Source organism: Somniosus microcephalus, chromosome 10, assembly GCF_052327205.1.
Source record: "Somniosus microcephalus isolate GS21.2 chromosome 10, FLI_Smic_1.0, whole genome shotgun sequence".
NCBI lineage: Eukaryota > Metazoa > Chordata > Chondrichthyes > Squaliformes > Somniosidae > Somniosus > Somniosus microcephalus.
Window position 1 is genome coordinate 203,782,146 of NC_140996.1, and position 22,953 is coordinate 203,805,098.

The 22,953-nt window shown below is 49.3% G+C and overlaps 1 protein-coding gene across 3 annotated transcripts in view; it reads left to right on the forward strand.

The window, feature by feature from the left end:
- Positions 1-11,243, forward strand: part of mrpl48 (mitochondrial ribosomal protein L48) — a 59,648-nt gene extending 48,405 nt beyond the window's left edge. For all 3 annotated transcript variants that reach the window (XM_085999462.1, XM_085999463.1, XM_085999461.1), the window contains one exon: positions 10,726-11,243. In XM_085999462.1, coding sequence (XP_085855588.1) covers positions 10,726-10,800 — 75 coding nt within the window. In that variant the 3' untranslated portion in view covers positions 10,801-11,243. The remainder of the gene's footprint in view (positions 1-10,725) is intronic.
- Positions 11,244-22,953: the final 11,710 nt, after the last annotated feature.

The following is a 22,953-nucleotide window of genomic DNA, read 5'->3' on the forward strand; positions in this document are numbered from 1 at the left end:
GGGGGCGCAATCGGTCGGGGTCTGGTCCGATTTCCCCATTCTCCACCACGCTGCCTAGTATGCAGAGGCGCGTGGTGTTGAAAACGCACTTGTCCTCATTGTAGGTGAGGTTGAGTTTTTGTGCGGTTTCCAGGAACCTCTCGAGGTTCGAGTCGTGATCCTGCTGGTTGTGACCGCAGATGGTGATGTTGTCGAGGTAGGGGAAGGTTGCCTGCAAGTGGTGGTCATCGACCATGCGGTCCATCTCCCTCTGGAAGACCGAGACCCCATTCGTCACCCCAAAGGGGACTCTGAGGAATTGGTAGAGGCGTCCGTTCGCCTCGAAGGCGGTGTACGGGCGGTCCTCTGGTCTGATAGGGAGCTGGTGGTACGCTGACTTAAGGTCGATGGTGGAGAACACCCGGTATTGGGCGATTTGGTTCACCATTTCTGATATGCGGGGTAGCGGGTAGGCGTCTAGTTGGGTATACCTGTTGATCGTTTGGCTATAGTCGATCACCATCCGTTTCTTCTCGCTACCCCTTACCACTACCACTTGGGCGCGCCACGGGCTGTTGCTCCGTTCAATAATGCGCTCTTTCAGGAGCCTGTCTACCTCGGTCGCGATAAACCGCCTGTCCTCCCAGCTGTACCTCCTGCTTTTGGTCGCTATTGGCCGACAGTTAGGGGTAAGGTTCGCGAATAGCGAAGGCGGCTTTACCTTCAGGGTAGCCAGACCGCACACTGTGAGGGGCGGCTGGGACCCACCGTACTTGAGCGTGATGCTTTGGTGGTTGCACTGGAAATCCAGGCCCAAGATCACGCTCGCACATAGATTCTTCATGATTAATACTTTAAAATTATCATATACAGTTCCGTTAACGGACAATTGTACCGTGCAGTAACCCAGAATGGTCGATGTCTGGGTTTTATCAGCCATAGAGATGGTACCCTGAGTAGGGACCACCTTTAGGGAGAGTTGTTGTGCCAGTTCAGGGTGGATAAAACTCTCCGTGCTTCCACTGTCAATTAAACATTTAACCCTGCACCCGTTTACCTCGATGTCCACCATTGATTTGGATAGCGGGTGCGGCCTGGTCTGGTCCACTGTGACCGATGCCACTGTAGGGCCCTGATCGAGACAAGATGGCGTCCACGCTGTCTGCTCATAAGATGGCGGACCCCACGAGGTCGGGCAAGATGGCGTCCAAGATGGCCGCTCCCACGGCGCGCACGCGGCGGTGGCGGGTTTTCCGGCGGTTGGTTTTCCGGCGGGGTTCCCTCTGCACACCTTCCCGAAGTGCCCCTTCTTACCGCACTTAAAGCAGGTGGTGCCTTTCGCCGGGCACAGGTTTCTGGTGTGCTTTGGCTGCCCGCAGAAGTAGCAGTTGGGTCCCCGACACGTCGCGGCTGTCGTAGGGCTTCTGGGGGGAGAGCGGGGCCCCGACGGTGTCGGGCTGCCGGGCGGGGAAGATGCCTTCCAAGATGGCGGCGCCCTTGGTGCACACGTGGCGGCGTGGACGGCGAGGGCTGAAGAGTAGGCGTCCGCGTTTCTCTGGGCCACATCCAGGGATCGCGCGGTGTCTGCAGCCTGTTTCAGGTCCAATCCCATTTTTTCCAGCAGTCTTTGCCGGATGTAAGTGGAGCTGAGGCCTGTGATAAAGGCATCGCGAACAAGCTCGTCAGTGTACACTGCGGCTTTTACATCTCGGCACTTGCAGTCTTTGCCAAGCATTTTCAGGGTGCCTAGAAACTCCTCCACCGATTCCCCAGGTCGCTGTGCGCGAGTAGCGAGCAGATGCCTAGCATACACCTCATTTGTAGGCTGCTGGTAATGCGCCTTTAAGATGTCGCAGGCGGCCAGGTACGTGTCGGCGTCTTGGATGAGGGGGTAAACCCGGTGGCTTACCCAATTCCGCAGAATTCCGAGTTTCATACTCACAGCGTCCGTAGTGTCTTTGACGGCTGCGGAATTGTCCAGGAAGAATTCCATACACATAAACCAGTGTCCGAAGCGTGCTGATGCGTCCGGAGCATGCTGATCCAAATCCAAACGTTCGGGTTTCAGGAGTTGATCCATTGTGTTGAAAAATAAGTTAATAAAATTGATGTGCCTCAATAATTCCGAGACTCGATGTTAGCGAAACAAAACAAGGCTTTTATTAACTTAGAAGGTAACACGTAGTGGAGAGAGGTATCTTCCATCCGGAGGGCTGCAGTACTGGATATGAGGCCAGACTGAGCTTGCTTACATAGGGGCCAGGTATGGGCGGAGCCCTACACACAACACATTCCAATATACAATACAATGGTGAGGAAACGGAGCTGGGGGAAGGGGAATGAAACTGAAACCGACCACAGTCACAGGCAGTGATGAATGGAATATTTCATCACATGATGTATGTAGCATTGGCCCGTAATTTCCGATAGGAGGCTTTCTGCGTGCGGATGCCTCCGATCGGGGGAAAAAAATCTCCGGACTTACCGGAGTGCTCCCGAGGTGCGTGCACTTCCGATCCAGGGCCTCTCCACAGTCGAAATGCGCAGGACCCACGTATCCCAGAGGCGCAGGCAGTTCGCAAGCGTCCCTGGGATCACGTGGGCCAGGCCAGTCAATAGCAGAAGGGAATCTCCCTTCATACTTTTGACAGATAGACCTATGAATGGAGATCACCACAAGAACACAGTGAAACATTAAATAATTTTTTTTTAAATCACATTTTTAAAATGAGCTAAAATTACAATAAATTAAATATTTTAAACAAAAATGTAATTTTTTGAAAAAAATAATTTAAAGGTTTTTGCTGGGCTAAAAAATCAACTCACCTTTTTTAAAAGTATTTTAAAATTATAAATGAGTGAAACTTTTTTTAAAACTTTTTTTCAACTCTTATGCTGGTAAAAGCAGGTCTTACGCCTGCTTTTACCAGGCGTAAGATTTCTAAGAGTTTTCTGCGACCGGAGGTTCTCCAGAAAGCGGAACTATCCGTCCACAGAGGCCTTTCTCTAGGGCATTCTTGACAGATCGGAAATACCGGTTTTCAGCGCATGCGCTTCGCATGCCTGAAACCGGCATTTCCGATGTCCCTACAGGTGTGTACACACCCGTAGGCATCGGAATGTACGGGCAATTATCTTGGTACTTGTGAGGTATGTGCCACATATTGAATCAGTAGCTTCTGTGTTACTATCTTGTATTTTGAATTTTAACAGCTTAACTGCAGCCTACTGGCACAGCAGGCGGGTTTCCCAATTTGCTATTGCACAGAATTGTAAGCAGATTCATGCCTAATAATGTCCTTCAGGGAATGGAATTTGACACCCCACATGGTCCTGCCTATACATGACTCCAGTCCCACATTACGTGGTTGACTCTTAATTCCCTCAGGGCAAGTAAGGATGGGAAATAAATACTGCCTTGCCAGTGTTGCCCACCTCCCAAGAACAAATAATTAAAAATAAAATATTCCCCACACAGTCAGTTCACCCCATTGAACTTTGGCTTCTCTCCCTCATACAGTAAGGCTGTTTTAACATATCTCCTAGGATTCAATTTCAAAACAGAGTACAGGTAGACTATCCTTTATCCGCACTTCCGAAAACCTCTAAAAACTGAAAGTTTTTTCGTGGAGCGTAAGTCGTGCGCACGACATGACCCGAGTGGCGCCAAACATGACAGGAGTGGTCTGGGAGCTCTGTCTTTCCCTGTGAGCAGGGCAGAGGGTCACAGAGTTCCCTCCTGGGTAGGAGATTGCAGGCCGAGCCGGGCAGTGTGGAGGTGGTACCGGGAGAGTTAACCCAACAATACAGCGGCCCGTCCGATAGTCTTTTCTCCCCCCTCCCCCCCCCCGACCTGATTTGCGGGCCAGCTTAGTGTAGGAGTCAGCCAATATCCGGCTTTCCCACAACTGGCGGCGGCAGTCGAGCCCCAGACCCCCGCTAAGTCAAGGAATTCAGATACGGAGCAGGGGGAGCCGGAAACCTCGATCTAACGGCAGAAATCAGCAGCCATTTTGTTAGGTTTTTTTTCTTCCCCTAGTATTTTTTTTCTTCCACTAGCATTTTTTTAAACAGTCAGGCTGTGGAAAGAGTCTCTGTAGCTTAGCAACAGCTTCAGAGACGCTTCCAAGGCAGGGCCCGAGTGTTTACAAGCTGTTGCTAAGTGTTTGTTGTCAGAAAACCTTCTGAAATCCAAAAAATTCTGAAAACCGAAACACAGCTGGTCCCAAGGTTTTCGGATAAAGGATAGTCTACCTGTATGCAGAAGCCTGGAAACATTTCCATTACTGTCAGCTGAAAAATGATGTGCAGCATAGGAAGGGGGAGGGGCCTATCATGGTGAAAACACACACACACACACACACACACACACACACACACACACACACACACACACGAATAAAGATTAATTTTAAAATTATGTTATATTATTCAGGACTTGATGTAGGCTGATGTCTCATTGCAGTACTCAAGGAGTGCACCATTGTCGGATCAGATGTTAAGGATCTTCAGGGTGGATATAGAAGTTCCTTGGCACTATTTGAAGTGTCCTGGCTAATATTCTTCCCTCAACCAGCAGCACCAAAACCAGATAAACTGGGCATCTATTTTATTTGCTGTTTGTGGGATCCTGCTTTTTACAAATTGGCTGCCATGTTGCTTACAAAACTACAGCGTCTGTAGTTCAAAAGTACCTTGCCCAAACCACGATTAATTTGTAACCCTTGACATTGTGTTGGTAGGCTATTTCACTGCATGGCGTATTGCCTAGGAGCCCAATCCAGTCCCCATGTGCACATGCACTTCCAACAGTGGTTGCCAGATGCTGATCAGGAGTAGGAAACCTGGTCAGTTTTCCCTCCCTAACGCAGAGATGCTGAGGCCACCTGACTACTCCTGCCATCCGAGCTGAGATTAGACTTGGGATGTTCCTCATCTGTGTGGTTCAATTACTCACTGGATAAACTCCCTGCAACTTTGGAGGAACATCCTATATTGATTCATAAAACATTTTTTCCCTCTGGTCAGCTGGGTGTCTGACACTAGAAGCCAGTCACTATGCTTGGGCAACAAGGCTACTGAAAATTCCACACCAGTAAAGATGCACCTCACTTACTAAAGTTGTGAGAGTTTATGCACAGTTTGACACAGCTTAGAGACCCTTCAAGTGTGTAGGTTAGCTAGCAAAAACCCTGCAGCTTACTAGCACAGAGCTTCCAGCTACTTGTTTAGCACCCTCTTATTTGTTTCTAGAGTTATCTGGAGCAGAGTGGAAAGAATCTCAGCCCCCAGTGACAGATCTAAAACCCTTCAGGTTCCATTACTGAGCAAGTCTGGTGGCTCAGTCATCCATGAACATGAATCATTGACTTAGCCTCAAACTGCCATCGTCATGAGTGTTGTTTTTGAGTCACCTCAACCCAAAAGAAATCCCTTTTGCCTTCTCCCAAGGAGGATAGTTGTAGTTGGTCACTTCACAGCTCACATGCAGATTTAATCCTTCACTAGGCAGCCAAGACACCAGAAACTCATCATGAGCATCATGGTGTGCCACTCACCATGAAATTATTGATTGCATTTCTACCAGCATCATGATCACAGCACGGACACACAGTATACCACAGGCAATGGTGGTTCCATGAGTTGGAAGTGCAAAGCTGCAGCAACAATTGCTTCCTTGCTACAACCCAATCATGATGGGCACTGAACCCTGTATATATGAGCAATTGGACTCATACTGAACCTCTAGGTAATCCCTTTCAGCAGCTGTTGTGCCAGGTCCCTAAGTTTCCTCATCAATTATATGACACATACCTGCCTTCAGCAATGTGGAAGAATCTTTGCAACATGACAAGCCACCTTGACATCCAAGTCCAATGCTGTGTACCAGGCTTATTCATCGCCAACTGCTTAATCAAGGGCATTATGAGAGGCTTTGGGAGAGATGTGCCTGTTGCGAAGCTGGCTCTCTTTGTAGGGTGTTGAGTCGCAGGTCAGTGTAGGCTGGAATCCTCTCTCTCCCTGCAGCTGTTTCTACTTTCTGTCACAACTTCACCTCACAACTTGGTTCTGGACTTTACAAACAGGCTGAAGAAAACGCTTCTATTCCATACCTAGGAGTTCCCAAGCATGAAAGAAAACGGCTTGAATACGCTTTATACATCACAAGAACCAAAACTATTTTCCCCATCGCCAAGACATATATTCCGGGGTATAGACTCTTCAGGCGAGACAGAGGGGGGTGTAAAAGAGGAGGGGGTGTCACAATATTAATCAAGGAGTCAATTACTGCTGTAAGGAGGGATGGAATCTGGAACAGTACCCATGGATTGGAGGGTAGCTAATGTTACCCCACTATTCAAAAACGATGGTAGAGAGAAAACGGGGAATTACAGACATCGGTAGTGGGGAAAATGCTAGAGTCCATTATAAAAGATGTAATAGCAGAGCACTTGGAAAACAGTGACAGGATCGGACAAAGTCAACATGGATTTACAAAAGGTAAATCATGCTTGACTAATCTACTGGAATTTTTTGAGGATGTAACTGGTAAAATAGATAAGGGAGAACCAGTGGATGTGGTGTATTTGGACTTACAGAAGGCTTTCGATAAGGTCCCGCATAAGAGATTAGCGTGTAAAGTTAAGGCACATGGGATTGGGGGCAAGGTATTGACTTGGATAGAGAACTGGTTAGCAGACAGAAAGCAAAGAGTTGGAATAAACGGGTCTTTTTCCGAGTGGCAGGCAGTGACTAGTGGGGTACCGCAGGGATCGGTCCTTGGACCCCAGCTATTCACAATATATATTAATGATCTAGGCAAGGGAACTAGATGTAATATCTCCAAATTTGCAGACGGCACAAAGCTGGGTGGGCGTGTGTGCTGTGAGGAGGATGCCGAGAAACTCCAGGATGATTTGGACAGGTTGGGTGATTGAGCAAAAACGTGGCAGATGCAATATAATGTGGATAAATGCGAGGTTATCCACTTTCGTGGCAAAAACAGGAAGGCAGATTATTATCTGAATGGCAATAGATTGGGAGAAGGGGAAGTGCAACGAGACCCGTGTGTCCTTGTGCACCAGTCGCTGAAGGTAAACATGCAGGTGCAGCAGGTGGTTAAGAAGGCAAATGGCATGTTGGCCTTCGTAGCGAGAGGGTTTGAGTACAGGAACAAGGATGTCTTGCTGCAGTTATACAGGGCCTTGGTGAGACCACACCTTGAGTATTGTGTGCAGTTTTGGTCGCCTTATCTGAGGAAGGATGTTCTTGCCATGGAAGGAGTTCAGCGAAGATTCACCAGGCTGATACCTGGGATGGCAGGAATGACGTATGAGGAGAGATTGGGTCGATTGGGCTTGTACTCGCAGGAGTTTAGAAGAATGAGAGGGGATCTCATTGAAACTTATAAAATTCTGACAGGACTGGACAGACTAGATGCAGGAAGGATGTTCCCGATGGTCGGGGAGTCCAGAACCAGGGGTCACAGTCTAAGGATAAGGGGTAGGCCATTTAGGACAGAAATGAGGAAGAATTTCTTCACCCAGAGAGTGGTGAACCTGTGGAATTCTCTACCACAGAAGGCAGTACAGGCCAATACATTAAATATATTCAAGAAGGAGTTGGATATATTTCTTAAGGCTAAAGGGATCAAGGGGTATGGGGAGAAAGCAGGGACCGGGTACTGAATTTGGATGATCAGCCATGATCGCATTAAATGGCGGAGCAGGCTCGAGGGGCCAAATGGCCTACTCCTGCTCCTATCGTCTATGTTTCTATATCTTAGCAGGTTCCTCTAATGAGGCCATATGGGTAGAAATAAAAACAAAAAGGGGGCAAGCACTTTGCTGGGAGTGTACTATAGGCCCCCAAACAGTCAGGGGGAGATAGAGGAACAGATATGTAGGCAAATCTCAGAGAAGTGTAGAAATAATAGGGTAATAATAGTAGGGGATTTCAACTTCCCCAATATTAACTGGGATAGTCAGAGTGTGAAAGGCTTAAAGGGTGCGGAATTCTTAAAGTACACCCAGGAGAGCTTTTTGAGCTAGCATGTAGAAAGTCCTACAAGAGAGGGGGCGGTACTGGACCTAATTCTAGGGAATGTAGCCGGGCAATGGTAGATGTGTCAGTAGGAGAGCACTTTGGTGAGATTTAAGGTAGTCATGGAAAAGGACAAAGATGGACCAGAAATAAAGGTTCTAAATTGGGAGAAGGCCGATTTTAATATGATACGACAGGATCTGGCCAAAATGGCCTGGGATCAGCTATTTGTAGGAAAATCCACATCAGAGCAATGGGAGTCTTTCAGAAAGGAAATAGAGAGAGTATAACGCCAACATGTTCCCGTAAAGGTCAATGGTGGGACCAACAAGCCCAGGGAACCCTGGACTAAAAACAGTGGAAGCCCTAGAGGAGTATAGAAACTGCAGGGGGGTACTTAAAAAAGAAATTAGGAGAGCGAAGAGGGGGCATGAAAAAACACTGGCGGGCAAAATAAAGGAAAATCCCAAGGTGTTTTATAAGCATATTAAGGGCAAGAGGATAACCAGGGAAAAGAGTAGGACCCATTAGGGACCAAAGTGGCAACCTGTGTGTAGAGCCGGAAGATGTAGGTGAGGTTTTAAATGAATATTTTGCATCTGTGTTCACTATGGAGAAGGATGATGTAGGCATAGAAATCAGGCAGGGGGATTGTGATATACTTGAACAAATTAGTATTGAGAGGGAGGAGGTACTAGCGGTTTTAGCGGGCTTAAAAGTGGATAAATCCCCAGGCTCTGACGGGATGTATCCCAGTCTGCTGTGTGAGGCAAGGGAGGAGATTGCAGGGGCTCCGACACAAATTTTCAGAACCTCTCTGGCCACAGGGGAGGTGCCAGAGGACTGGAGAACAGCTAACATAGTACCATTGTTCAAGAAGGGTAGTAGGGATAAACCAGGGAATTACATGCCAGTGAGCCTAACATCAGTGGGTAGGGAAATTATTGGAAAAAATTCTGAGGGGCAGAATTAGTCACCACTTGGAGAGGCAGGGATTAATTAGGGATAGTCAGCATGGGAGAGATCATGTCTGATCAATTTGATTGAATTTTTCGAGGGGGTGACTAGGTGTGTGGATGAGGGTAGCGCAGTTGATGTAGTCTACATGGACTTCAGTAAGGCTTTTGACAAAGTCCCACATGGGAGACTGGTCAAGAAGGTAAGAGCCCATGGGATCCAGGGCAATTTGGCACATTGAATCCAAAATTGGCTTAGTGGCAGGAGGCAGAGGGTGATGGTCAAAGGCTGTTTTTGTGACTGGAAGCCTGTGTCCAGTGGTGTACCGCAGGGATCGGTGCTGGGTCCTTTGCTGTTTGTAGTGTATATTAATGATTTAGATATGAATGTAGGAGGTATGATCAGTAAGTTCGCAGATGACACAAAAATTGGTGGAGTGGTAAATAGTGAGGAGGAAAGCCTCAGGCTGCAGGACGATATAGATGGGTTGGTTAGATGGGTAGAACAGTGGCAAATGGAATTTAACCCTGAAAAGTGTGAGGTGATGCATTTTGGGAGGACTAACAAGGCAAGGGAATACACAATGAATGGTAGGATCCTAGGAAGGATAGAGGATCAGAGGGACCTTGGTGTGCATGTACATAGATCCCTGAAGGCAGCAGGACAGGTAGATAAGGTGGTTAAAAAGGCATATGGGACTACTTGCCTTCATTAACCGAGGCATAGAATATAAGAGCAGGGAGATTATGATGGAGCTGTACAAAACGCTAGTTAGGCCACAGCTGGAATACTGTGTGCAGGTCTGGTCGCCACACTATAGGAAGGATACGATTGCATTGGAGAGGGTGCAGAGGAGATTCACCAGGACGTTACCTGGGCTGGTGCGCTTCAGCTATGAAGAGAGACTGGACAGGCTGGGGTTGTTTTCCTTAGAGCAGAGAAGGCTGAGGGGGGACCTGATTGAGGTGTACAAAATTATGAGGGGCATAGATAGGGTAGATAGAAAGGAACTTTTCCCCTTTGTAAAGGGGTCAATAACCAGGCGACATAGTTGCAAGGTAAGGGGCAGGCGGTTTAGAGGGGATTTGAGGAAAAACTTTTTCACCCAGAGGTTGGTTGGAATTTGGAACTCACTGCCTGAAAGGGTGGTAGAGGCAGGAACCCTCACAACATTCAAGAAGCATTTAGATGAGCACTTGAAACGCCAGAGCATACAAGGCTACGGACCAAGTGCTGGAAAATGGGATTAGAATAGATGGGGCTTGATGGCCGGCGCGGACACGATGGGCGAAAGGCCTCTTTCTGTGCTGTATGACTCTATGACTATGTGGATGAAGGAATTTGAACCGAGCTATACGCACCCGGAGCTTGACAATAATTTATCCAGTGCTGGATTTGTGGAATTAAAGTAGACAAATGATTTATTTTTGTTTAATTTTTTGAACACTACTTATTTTGATTAGCAGTAGAATTGCTGCAGCAAAATTAAAATTACTCAATTCACTGATTTGAACAAAACGGTTGAAATATTTTCTCATTAATACCATGCATCATTTATGAACAGAATATTTTTAAGGGGGGAAAAAAAATTAAAAACTGAAAAAATGTTCCAGAATATTCAGTTGTGAACAGGATGATGTTCCAGATCTTCTATTAAGGAGTGATGCCACCTCTAATCTTGATCTCCAAAATGCAATGCAGATTTTTCACATGGCAGATATTAATTGCATTTCACTGTTTTCACAGCACACTGAAGCTGATTTCAATGCCCGGTTCAAGGCTCGACCGGAATTAGAAGGACTGATAGCACAGATGAATTGAGAAGAAATCTAAAGGAGGTGACCATTTTGGCTCCGAGCTTATCAGCCAGGCCCGAGGCGGCGGTGACCTCGGGGAGCTGTGATTGAAAATAATATGTAATAAACATTGTTTCAAGGATTTATGAGCAAGCAGCTAAAACTAGTGTACTTGAATTGTGTAATATGTTTTTAATTAAAAAATTCTAAAATATTTTGTAATCTAATTTACTTAGTAAAAATCAGACAGCCATAGAGATATTCGGTCTTGAAATTGTTCACTCTTAATTCACAGGCAGCCATTTCATTGTTTCCTGAATGTGAACCTGATTAGGATGTCTGAAAGGCACGAATACTAATGGAGGGGGATGAGCAATGTGCAATAAATTGGATTAGATCTTTGGCCTTCCACTTGCAACAATAAAATCCTGTATATCCTGTTTTTAAAAGTTGTACATAACCAGCTGACTCCTAGTTTCACTTGTTCTATTGTATAGAAATGGGTGTATGAAGGAAAATGGATACAATTGAATAAAGTAGTCAAAGGGCTCAAGTGACATCCTAAAAATGGAATAGTTTACAATTATTATCTGAACGCTGAGATTAAATTGCAACCTTGAAGGGTTCATATGGCCAGAATTTGGCTAATTTTTATCAACTTTACAATTCCATTTGTGTGTAGGCTTCCAGTTCTGTTTTGAGCCATATTTGAGCTGGTGTTGCCCGAACACATACATTACGTTCTCAGTACATCACCGTAATGTATTCACAAAAAGGTAATGCTGCCTACACAATGTCCCAACAATGTGCTTTAATATAAGCATTAGTAGAGTAGTAGTCAATCAGTGTAGTTTCACACTTTACAGAGCTACAAATGCTAAATAATAACCTGAAATGCTCCTTTATAATGTTACTCCCTGAAATGAGCATTACATTGCAGTGAGAAATTGGCATTTGAGATTTCTGGCTGTATGTTAGAACTGTTTCGCAGACTAGCCACAGGCTTTGCTACAGTGATACTGTTTTAGCCACATGCAATAATTTTAGTAGAACACCTTCCACACAATGCAGTTAAATGCACTTCACAGAATTAGTTAACATCTTGACGGTAAGGAACATCTTGCAAATAGTGACCATAATATGACTGAATTTGAAATTAGGTTTGAGAGGAAGATGGGATGGAGTTCAGTGGGGGAAAGTGCAAGGTCATCTACTGATCCAAGAAAAACAAATTGGAATAATTTCTTAATGTTGAGAGACTAGGAGCTGTGGAGGAGCAAAAGGATTTAGATGTCCCATGTATCACTAAAAGCTAGTGCACCTGCACAAAAAGTATTAAAGAAGGCTAATGGAATGTTGTCCCTTGTCTCAAGGGGGTTGGAATTGAAAAGTGAGCAAAGTGATGCTTCAATGAAATCAGGAAGCAACTTTTTACAAAAAGGGTATTAAAAATCTGGAACTTGCTCCCCCAAAAGGTGCTGGATGCTGGGCCAATTGAAATTTTCATTTTTAGATCAGTAAGGGTATCATGGGATATGGAACAAAGGCAGGTAAATGGAGTTGAGGTGCAGATCAGCCCTAATCTAATTGGATGGTGAATCAGACACAATAGCCGACTCCTGCTCCTGTATATATATTTACTTAACAAACATCGACCACCATTCGGTGCAAATCTCCTTCACCAAAGTTTGCAATTCTGGCATGAATTTATCAGACAGCATATCTTAGTGCGACTTCTAGGTTTTTGTCCAATAGTTGCAAGCAGTACTTTGACTTCATCAGAGTAATTGCTGAGAATGTTGTCTTGCACATCAAGACGCACCCTATTTGGCATGACATGCCCAATTGAAGCTGCTAGTTATGGGTTGGATTTGCTTTCCTCCGCTGACTTGGAGTGGTTATTCTGAATTGGTCGAGCTCACCCTGCTGACGGCTCCCCTCCCCATACAATACTGCCGGTGTTTTCATGGTGCCGATATCCGGCGTTTTCACCTGTGGTGCACACCATTTTAGCAGATAACCAATAAGCCAAGTCACCAAGAGAGCAAAGCACACACGATGATCAAAAAACACTCGCGCACACTCTGCTTGCGCCGTACCGATTTAGGAAAAGGCTGTCCCGTTCCAAGACATTGGGCTGAATGGATAGATAATCCAGCCCAAATATGTACTTGACCTGTTAGAATTGTGCTACAACAATGTACATTTAAATTAACACTGCTCACATCTAATGCACACAAAGGTTAAAGTACACATGCATACACTGTGCGAATGAGTATTGAGATCATGTGTTCAATAACTATGTCTATTACCGCATTTGGGTTTTCAATTAGCCACATGCAATTTTGGACAACACTGCATTAGAAAAAGAAACCAAATATAATTTTGGAACAAAAACATACCCCATGCAGTAAATGTGGATGTTTATTGCTGAAATTAAATGTTCTTGTCCTTCTACTGATCAAATATGGATAGCAGTGTTATACATTGAAAAATAGCCTGGTCCAACAAGGTTCAGCTATTCCTTTGTACATCCCTGAGGATTAATTGGTTGAATCACTGAAGAAAAATGTATCTGAGCTAAAGAAAAGCATATGTTTTGCATATGGAAATGTGATAACAGTTTCGAAGGATTGCTTCTCTGGTCTGACTGAAGTTCGGATCTATGCATCAGCTGCTGTGAAGATTATATTTTCCTGTTTATCAATCTGTGGGGGCAGATATACCAGCTGCTGTACTTTCAGTGATTAAAAAATGCAAATGCAGTGCAGTTTAAGTCCCGCTGTATCTACTTATTTGCTGGCAATCAAGAAAACTATGTTATAAACAATCTGGCACTATTTCCTATCCAAGCATAACAGCTACCACTTCAGCATCTGTATACACCCAATGGACTACTTTTGTTCAGGCTGATACCATTCAGGTAATACCAGTCCTGGAAAAGGCTGTCACGTTCCAAGACATTGGGCTGAATGGATAGATAATCCAGCCCAAATGTGTACTTGGCCTGTTAGAATTGTGCTACAACAATGTACATTTAAATTAACACTGCTCACATAACAGAACTTTTGAAAGTACAAGTGGGAGCGGTAGGTATGACAGATAGGGAGATTGCTGTAATTCATATTGTACAGTTTTGAAATGTCTAGTTAAAATGAAAGCTGCCTTTTCTTATCATAAGTGAGAATGGAAGGCTAGAGACAGATGGTCTGCGGATCCAGGCCAGGTGGTTTGATATGTAAATTACTCAGGATAGAGAGGCTATCCAAGATTTTCCTGAGCCCATTGGAAACATGGTCTGCCCTCGTGACCCTGTCGGCAGCCAACAGCATTTTCCCCGGAGAAGGGGGCCTAATTTGATATGCAAAACAGGTTTAAAGCGGGAATCTTGCTCCCAACTGCTGCTTCACCAGTGGGAGGGAGGGAAATAGGGTTTAGCTGCAGCAGTTAAATGGCCAATGCAGCTTACAGGTCCAGAAGCTCAGAAACCCGCCTGAGAAGGAGAGAAGAAGTGAAAGGTAGAGCACAAAAGATTTAAAATGGCAGAAGGAGCAGCAGCATCAGAGGAGTCTGTGGTGACCATAGCCCCAAGATTCTCAGAAGTTTTGGTGGAGCACGACTCAAAAGTTATCCTTGAGAGTAGGACAAGGGGGCATGATTGAAATTGGCACAAAGCAAACTTAGGCCTGATGTGTCATGAAGTTCTTCATGTAAAGAGTTATTAACATTTAGAATGGATTTCCAGGTAGACTAGTGGGAGTGAAAACCTTGGAGTTATGAGAAACAGTTGCATCCTGGAGAGACTGCAGGTTTTACTAGATCAGTGATTCTCAAACTTTTTTGCATGAAGGACCCCCTTTCAAATGGATTAGTAATCAAGTCCCCCCCATCTCAAATGTAATTCTAATACTGTGGCAAAGCCACCAAGAGACTCTTGCAGTAATGTATATAATTGCCTTTAACAGGGGCTTGTTACCTTTAAGTGTTTGCTCTGTATAAACAGCACGGGTTCGGTAAAATGGCGATCCAGCGCGATGACGTCATCACGCAGGTCACGTGACGTTCCCAACGGCGGGAAACGTGATGACGTCAGAGGGGAGAGGCATTCCCTCTCTGTCCTCGTGGAACCAGTTGGTGTACAGACCTGTATAGAGTTTCTCCTGCGTTTTTGTTTGTAACTTTTACTAGTGCATTAAACCACGTTTGGTTAACTGCTAGTTTCAGTCTCAGTACTTTCGTTAGGAGTTCAAGCACTCCTACATTGGTGACCCCGAATCCTCGCGGACATTCTTCGCGGCGGAAACGGAATGCAGGGCCATGATGGAAGCCAACGCAGTGGCTTTGAAGCTCCCCCAATTTTGGGAACAACAGGCGGCCTCCTGGTTCGTACAAGCAGAGGCGCAGTTCGAGCTCCGCAACGTCGTGCAGGATCAGACCCGTTATCTTTACGCGGTCTCCGCACTCGACAGCTCGACGGCGTCGGGGATCATCAGCCTACTGGAGAACCCCCCGGCCACCGACAAGTATGTCGCCATTAAGGCACGGCTAATGCAGGTATTCGGCCTTACGAAGGCAGAGCGCGCACGCCGCCTACTCACGCTGCCCGGGTTAGGAGACTCCAAACCTTCGGAGTTGATGAGCCAGATGCTCACTCTCCTGGGGTCTGAACCGCAATATTTCCTGTTCCGCGAACTGTTCCTCAGTCAACTGCCCGAACAGGTGCAGGCGGCCCTCGCCAGATCGGACGCCGGGGATTGCATAGCGCTCGTCGAAGAGGCGGATAAAATATACGCGGTCCGACAACAATACTGCGCCATTGCGAGACGCCCCGCCCCAAATGGCCCTGCCTCGACGTCTCCAACAACCGGTTTCTGTTATTACCACGCTCGGTTTGGCGTGAAGGCCAGAAGCTGCCGTCCGCCTTGCAGTTTCGTGCCCAAAACACCGAACAAGCAACTGCGCGTCAAGAGCACCGGATCCGGGGTGTGCCCCGCAGCCACGATGGCGGTCGGCGATTCCGGGAAACTACTTTATTTAACCGACTCCATCTCAGGCCGTCGTTTTTTGTGCGACACAGGGGCGCAGTGCGGTATCCTTCCCGCGTCAGTCCTCGACCTTCAGTCCGGCAGGCGTGGTTCTCCCCTCCAAGCTGCCAACGGGGGTGCGATTCATACTTGCGGGACACGGCGGGTCCAGGTCTGCTTCAGTGGCCAACGCTTTATATGGGACTTCGTCACCGCCAAAATTTCACAGGTACTCCTAGGCGCCGACTTTTTATGCGCCAACGGCCTGTTGGTTGATTTAAAAAATCGTCGGCTCGTTCACGCCACCACGTTCGACTGTATTCCCTGTGTGCGCGGCACGGTCGCACCGCACTCGGTCTCCTGCGCTCGGCCACCCTCCGACGTTTTCTCTCGCCTCCTCGAGGACTTTCCAGAGCTGACTAAGCCCACCTTCTCGGCTTCGACCGCCAAACATAGGGTGGAGCACCATATAACGACAACCGGCTCTCCCGTCTACGCCAGGACACGGCGGCTAGAGCCCAGCAAGCTCGCAGCTGCTAAGGCGGAGTTCGCCGCCATGGAAAAGTTGGGGATTATTCGCCGGTCAAATAGTCCCTGGTCCTCGCCTCTCCACATCGTCTCTAAGCCCGGGGGTGGATGGCGGCCCTGCGGTGACTACCGCCGCCTCAATGATGTCACGACCCCCGACCGGTACCCCATACCGCACATACAGGATTTCTCCGCACATTTGGCGGGGAATTCGATCTTCTCCAAGGTCGACCTCGTCCGTGGGTACCATCAGGTACCGGTGCATCCCCAGGACATCCAAAAGACAGCAGTCATCACCCCTTTTGGCCTGTTTGAGTTCCTCCGCATGCCTTTCGGACTTAAAAACGCGGCGCAGGCATTCCAACGCCTAATGGATTCGGTGCTACGGGATCTCAAATTTTTGTTCGTCTATCTGGATGACATACTGATCGCCAGTGCCACAAAGGAGGACCATCTCAAGCATCTGCGCATTCTCTTTCGTCGCCTTCAGCAGCACGGCCTCATTGTCAACCCGGCCAAATGCCAGTTCGGCCTGCAGCAAATCGACTTCTTAGGCCACCGCATCACTTCAGAGGGGGCAATGCCGCTTCGGGCTAAGGTGGAGGTGATCGCCGCATTCCCGCGGCCGCAGTCCATGAAGGCACTCCAGGAGTTCCTGGGTATGGTAAATTTTTACCATCGTTTTGTTCCCAGGGCTGCACAGCTCATGCGGCCACTCCATGAGGCCCTCAGAGGGAAGCCGGGAAAGGAGCCCGTAGTTTGGACGCCGGAAATGGACTGCGCTTTCGGGGACACGAAGACCGCCCTCGCGAATGCGACAATGTTGGCACACCCCCTGCCAGGAGCCACCTTCGCTCTCACGACTGATGCGTCGCACTACGCCATAGGGGCCGTCCAAGAGCAATGGGTCGATGACATGTGGCAACCACTGGCGTTTTTTAGCCGCCAGCTGCGATGGCACGAATGCCAGTACAGTACCTTTGACAGGGAGCTGTTAGCGTTGTTTTTGGCCATTCACCATTTTCGTTTTCTGCTCGAAGGGCGCCACTTCACTGCGTTTGTCGACCACAAACCGCTGACATTCGCGATGGCCAAGACTGCCGAACCGTGGTCGGCTCGACAGCAGCGACAGCTTACATTTATTTCTGAATTTACCACCGACATCCGGCACGTGGCCAGCAAGGACAACGTGGTAGCGGATTGCCTTTCCCGCGCCACCGTCCAAGCCGTGCAGTTGGGGATCGATTATGCGAGAATGGCGGCCGACCAAGCTGCCGACCCGGACACTCAAGCCTTTCGTTCTGACTCCGCCAGCCTTCAACCGAAGGATGTGCCGTTCCATTCGGCGGGCACCACTTTACTCTGTGACGTCTCCTTGGGAGACCCCCGTCCGATTGTTCCGTCCACCTGGCGTCGGAAAGTTTTCGACGCCATACACGGACTTTCGCATCCTGGTATGAGGGCATCGCAGAAGTTGCTAGCATCCAAATTCGTCTGGAGAGGGATGCGCAAGGACATCCGCGACTGGGCGAACACATGTGTGGTTTGTCAACGAGCCAAAGTACAATGACACATCAGGGCCCCCTTGGCCACCTTCGAGGTACCGGAACGTCGGTTCGACCACGTCCACGTCGACCTTGTGGGGCCACTCCCGCCGTCGCGGGGTTTCACACACCTTCTGACGATGGTAGATCGCACCACGAGATGGCCAGAGGTGGTTCCCCTGATGTCTACCACCTCTGCGGATGTCGCTCGAGCCTTTATCTCGTCATGGGTAGCACGCTTTGGGGTTCCAATGGATGTTTTGTCCGACCGTGGTCCACAATTCTCATCTGAGCTTTGGAACGCAGTGGCCTCAGCCTTGGGCACCAAACTCCATCGCACCACGGCCTACCACCCGCAGGCGAATGGGCTGTGTGAGCGTTTTCATCGTTCATTGAAGGCGTCGCTCAGGACCAGCCTCCTGGACGCGGCATGGGTCGATAAACTGCCTTGGGTTATGCTGGGGTTGCGCACGGCACCAAAGGAGGACCTGCAGGCTTCGGCCGCGGAAATGGTTTACGGTCAGCCGCTCCGGGTACCAGGCGAATTCCTGCAATCCCCTACACAGCCGTGGTCCGCAGCCACTCAGCGGGAAGCCCACCGGGAAGCGGCCCAGTGCTTCCAGCCAGTTCCGACGTCGCAACACGGTTTTCCTGCCTCCCACATTCCAGTGGAGTTGATGAAGGCCAAATTCGTGTTCGTTCGTCAAGACGCCCATCGCAGCCCGCTCCAGCCTCCGTATACGGGTCCTTTCCAGGTTTTACAGACAGGGGCTAAGACTTTTTTGGTCGACCTCGGGGGTAGGCCAGACCACATCTCCGTCGATCGCCTCAAGCCCGCGCACTTGGACCTTGAACAGCCAGTCGAGCCCGCTCAGCCACCGCGTAGGGGTCGACCACTGGCTGCTGCCGCACCTGACCAGGCCGCTATCCCCTCCAGCTCACCAGCTGCTCAGCGTTTTCCTCTCCGGGAATTTAGGAGTCGTTCAAACAGGCTTGTCCGACCTCCTCTGCGATTGACTTTCCTTATTAAAGACAATTCTGGGGGGACGTATGTGGCAAAGCCACCAAGAGACTCTTGCAGTAATGTATATAATTGCCTTTAACAGGGGCTTGTTACCTTTAAGTGTTTGCTCTGTATAAACAGCACGGGTTCGGTAAAATGGCGATCCAGCGCGATGACGTCATCACGCAGGTCACGTGACGTTCCCAACGGCGGGAAACGTGATGATGTCATGACGTCAGAGGGGAGAGGCGTTCCCTCTCTGTCCTCGTGGAACCAGTTGGTGCACAGACCTGTATAGAGTTTCTCCTGCGTTTTTGTTTGTAACTTTTACTAGTGCATTAAACCACATTTGGTTAACTGCTGGCTTAAGTCTCAGTACTTTCGTTAGGAGTTCAAGCACTCCTACAATACTATATATGATATACATTTGGAAGCTGAGATTTCCCTACAGTCGTAGTCAAATCTTTTTTTCTTTTCCCGTCAATCATGCACATCGGAGGGAGGGGCGGGGCCATGTTCAAACTGGCTGCACGTGACCAGAAAGTACTCCTCAGAGTGGATCACTGATGAGGCATTTTGTGGCAATTAGATGAGGATCACGTCATCATTAGCAGCACGTGGGCAAGGGCTTAGAGATTTTCGCACGCGAGTGCGGTGATGGTTAAAAGTGCAGGGTTCAGTACGGCAGTGCAGGGCTGTGTGCAGGGTTCAGTACGGCAGTGCAGGGCTGTGTGTGCAGGGTTCAGTACTGCAGCACAGGGCTGTGTGTGCAGGGTTCAGTACAACAGTACAGGGCTGTGTGTGCAGGGTTCAGTACGGCAGCACAGGGCTGTGTGTGCAGGGTTCAGTACAACAGCACAGGGCTGTGTGTGCAGGGTTCAGTACGGCAGTGCAGGGCTGTGTGTGCAGGGTTCAGTACAGCAGTGCAGGGCTGTGTGTGCAGGGTTCAGTACGGCAGTGCAGGGCTGTGTGTGCAGGGTTCAGTATGGCAGTGCAGGGCTGTGTGTGCAGGGTTCAGTAGAGCAGTGCAGGGCTGTGTGTGCAGGGTTCAGTACGGCAGCACAGGGCAGTGTGTGTAGGGTTCAGTACGGCAGCACAGGGCTGTGTGTGCACGGTTCAGTACGGCAGCATAGGGCAGTGTGTGTAGGGTTCAGTACGACAGCACAGGGCTGTGTGTGCAGGGTTCAGTACGACAGTACAGGGCTGTGTGTGTCGGGTTCAGTACGACAGCACAGGGCTGTGTGCAGGGTTCAGTATGACAGTACAGTGCTGTGTGCAGGGTTCAGTACGGCAGCACAGGGCTGTGTGTGCTTGGTTCAGTACGGCAGCACAGGCCTGTGTGTGTAGGGTTCAGTACGACAGTACAGGGCTGTGTGTGCAGGGTTCAGTACACCAGCACAGGGCTGTGTGTGCAGGGTTCAGTACAGCAGCACAGGGCTGTGTGTGCAGGGTTCAGTACGGCAGCACAGGGCTGTGTGTGCAGGGTCCAGTACACCAGCACAGGGCTGTGTGTGCAGGGTTCAGTACGACAGTACAGGGCTGTGTGCAGGGTTCAGTACGGCAGCACAGGGCTGTGTGTGCAGGGTTCAGCACACCAGCACAGGGCTGTGTGTGCAGGGTTCAGTATGACAGTACAGGGCTGTGTGCAGGGTTCAGTACGGCAGCACAGGGCTGTGTGTGCAGGGTTCAGTACACCAGCACAGGGCTGTGTGTGCAGGGTTCAGTACGGCAGCACAGGGCTGTGTGTGCAGGGTTCAGTACGGCAGCACAGGGCTGTGTGTGCAGGGTTCAGTACACCAGCACAGGGCTGTGTGTGCAGGGTTCAGTACGGCAGCACAGGGCTGTGTGTGCAGGATTCAGTACACCAGCACAGGGCTGTGTGTGCAGGGTTCAGTATGACACACGGGGCTGTGTGCAGGGATCAGTACAGTAGCACAGGGCTGTGTGTGCAGGGTTCAGTATGACACACAGGGTTGTGTGTGCAGGGTTCAGTACGACAGCACAGGGCTGTGTATGTAGGGTTCAGTACAGCAGCACAGGGCTGTGTGTGCAGGGTTCAGTACACCAGCAGAGGGCTGTGTATGCAGGGTTCAGTACGACAGTACAGGGCTGTGTCTGCAGGGTTCAGTACGACAGCACAGGGCTGTGTGTGTAGGGTTCAGTACACCAGCACAGGGCTGTGTGTGCAGGGTTCAGTATGACACACAGGGCTGTGTGCAGGGTTCAGTACGACAGTACAGGTTTGTGTGTGCAGGGTTCAGTACGGCAGCACAGGGCTGTGTGTGCAGGGTTCAGTACGGCAGCACAGGGCTGTGTGTGCAGGGTTCAGTACCGCAGTGTGCCGCCATCTTGTGAGCAGACAGCGTGGACGCCATCTTGTCTCGATCAGTGCTCTACAGTGGCATCGGTCACAGTGGACCAGACCAGGCCGCACCCGCTATCCAAATCAATGGTGGACATCGAGGTAAACGGGTGCGGGGTTAAATGTTTAATTGACAGTGGAAGCACGGAGAGTTTTATCCACCCTGAACTGGCACAACAACTCTCCCTAAAGGTGGTCCCTACTTGGGGTACCATCTCTATGGCTGATAAAACCCAGACATCAACCATTATGGGTTACTGCACGGTACAATTGTCTGTTAACGGAACTGTATACGATAATTTTAAAGTACTAATCATGAAGAATCTATGTGCGAGCGTGATCTTGGGCCTGGATTTCCAGTGCTACCACCAAAGCATCACGCTCAATTACGGTGGGCCCCAGCTGCCCCTCACAGTGTGCGGTCTGGCTACCCTGAAGGTAAAGCCGCCTTCGCTATTCGCGAACCTTACCCCTAACTGTCGGCCAATAGCGACCAAAAGCAGGAGGTACAGCTGGGAGGACAGGCGGTTTATCGCGACCGAGGTAGACAGGCTCCTGAAAGAGCGCATTATTGAACGCAGCAACAGCCCGTGGCGCGCCCAAGTGGTAGTGGTAAGGGGTAGCGAGAAGAAACGGATGGTGATCAACTATAGCCAAACGATCAACAGGTACACCCAACTAGACGCCTACCCGCTACCCCGCATATCAGAAATGGTGAACCAAATCGCCCAATACCGGGTGTTCTCCACCATCGACCTCAAGTCAGCGTACCACCAGCTCCCTATCAGACCAGAGGACCGCCCGTACACCGCCTTCGAGGCGAACGGACGCCTCTACCAATTCCTCAGAGTCCCCTTTGGGGTGACGAATGGGGTCTCGGTCTTCCAGAGGGAGATGGACCGCATGGTCGATGACCACCACTTGCAGGCAACCTTCCCCTACCACGACAACGTCACCATCTGCGGTCACAACCAGCAGGATCACGACTTGAACCTCGAGAGGTTCCTGAAAACCGCACAAAAACTCAACCTCACCTACAACGAGGACAAGTGCGTTTACAACACCACGCGCCTCTGCATACTAGGCAGCGTGGTGGAGAATGGGGAAATCGGACCAGACCCCGACCGATTGCGCCCCCTACGGGAGCTGCCCCTGCCCAACACTCCCAAAGCCCTGAAAAGGTGCCTGGGGTTATTTTCTTATTATTCCCAATGGGTCCCCAACTACTCCGACAAAGCCCGCCCCCTCTTGAAAGCATCCTCTTTTCCGCTCCCTGCTGAGGCCCACGCCGCCTTCAAAAGCATTAAGCAGGATATTGAGCGGGCCACGCTACAGGCAGTGGACGAGAACACTCCCTTTCAAGTGGAAAGTGATGCGTCTGACTTTGCCTTGGCGGCCACCCTCAACCAGGCGGGGCGGCCCGTAGCTTTCTTCTCGAGGACCTTCCAAGGGCCCGAGATCAGACACTCCTCCGTGGAAAAGGAGGCCCAAGCCATCGTGGAGGCAGTGCGCCACTGGCGCCACTACCTAGCCGGCAAACGCTTCACCCTACTTACCGACCAGCGGTCGGTAGCATTTATGTTCAATAATAAACAGAGGGGGAAGATTAAAAATGATAAGATTCTTAGGTGGCGGATCGAGCTCTCCACCTTCGATTATGACATCATTTACCGGCCAGGGGCCCTTAACGAATCCCCCGACGCCCTCTCACGAGGGA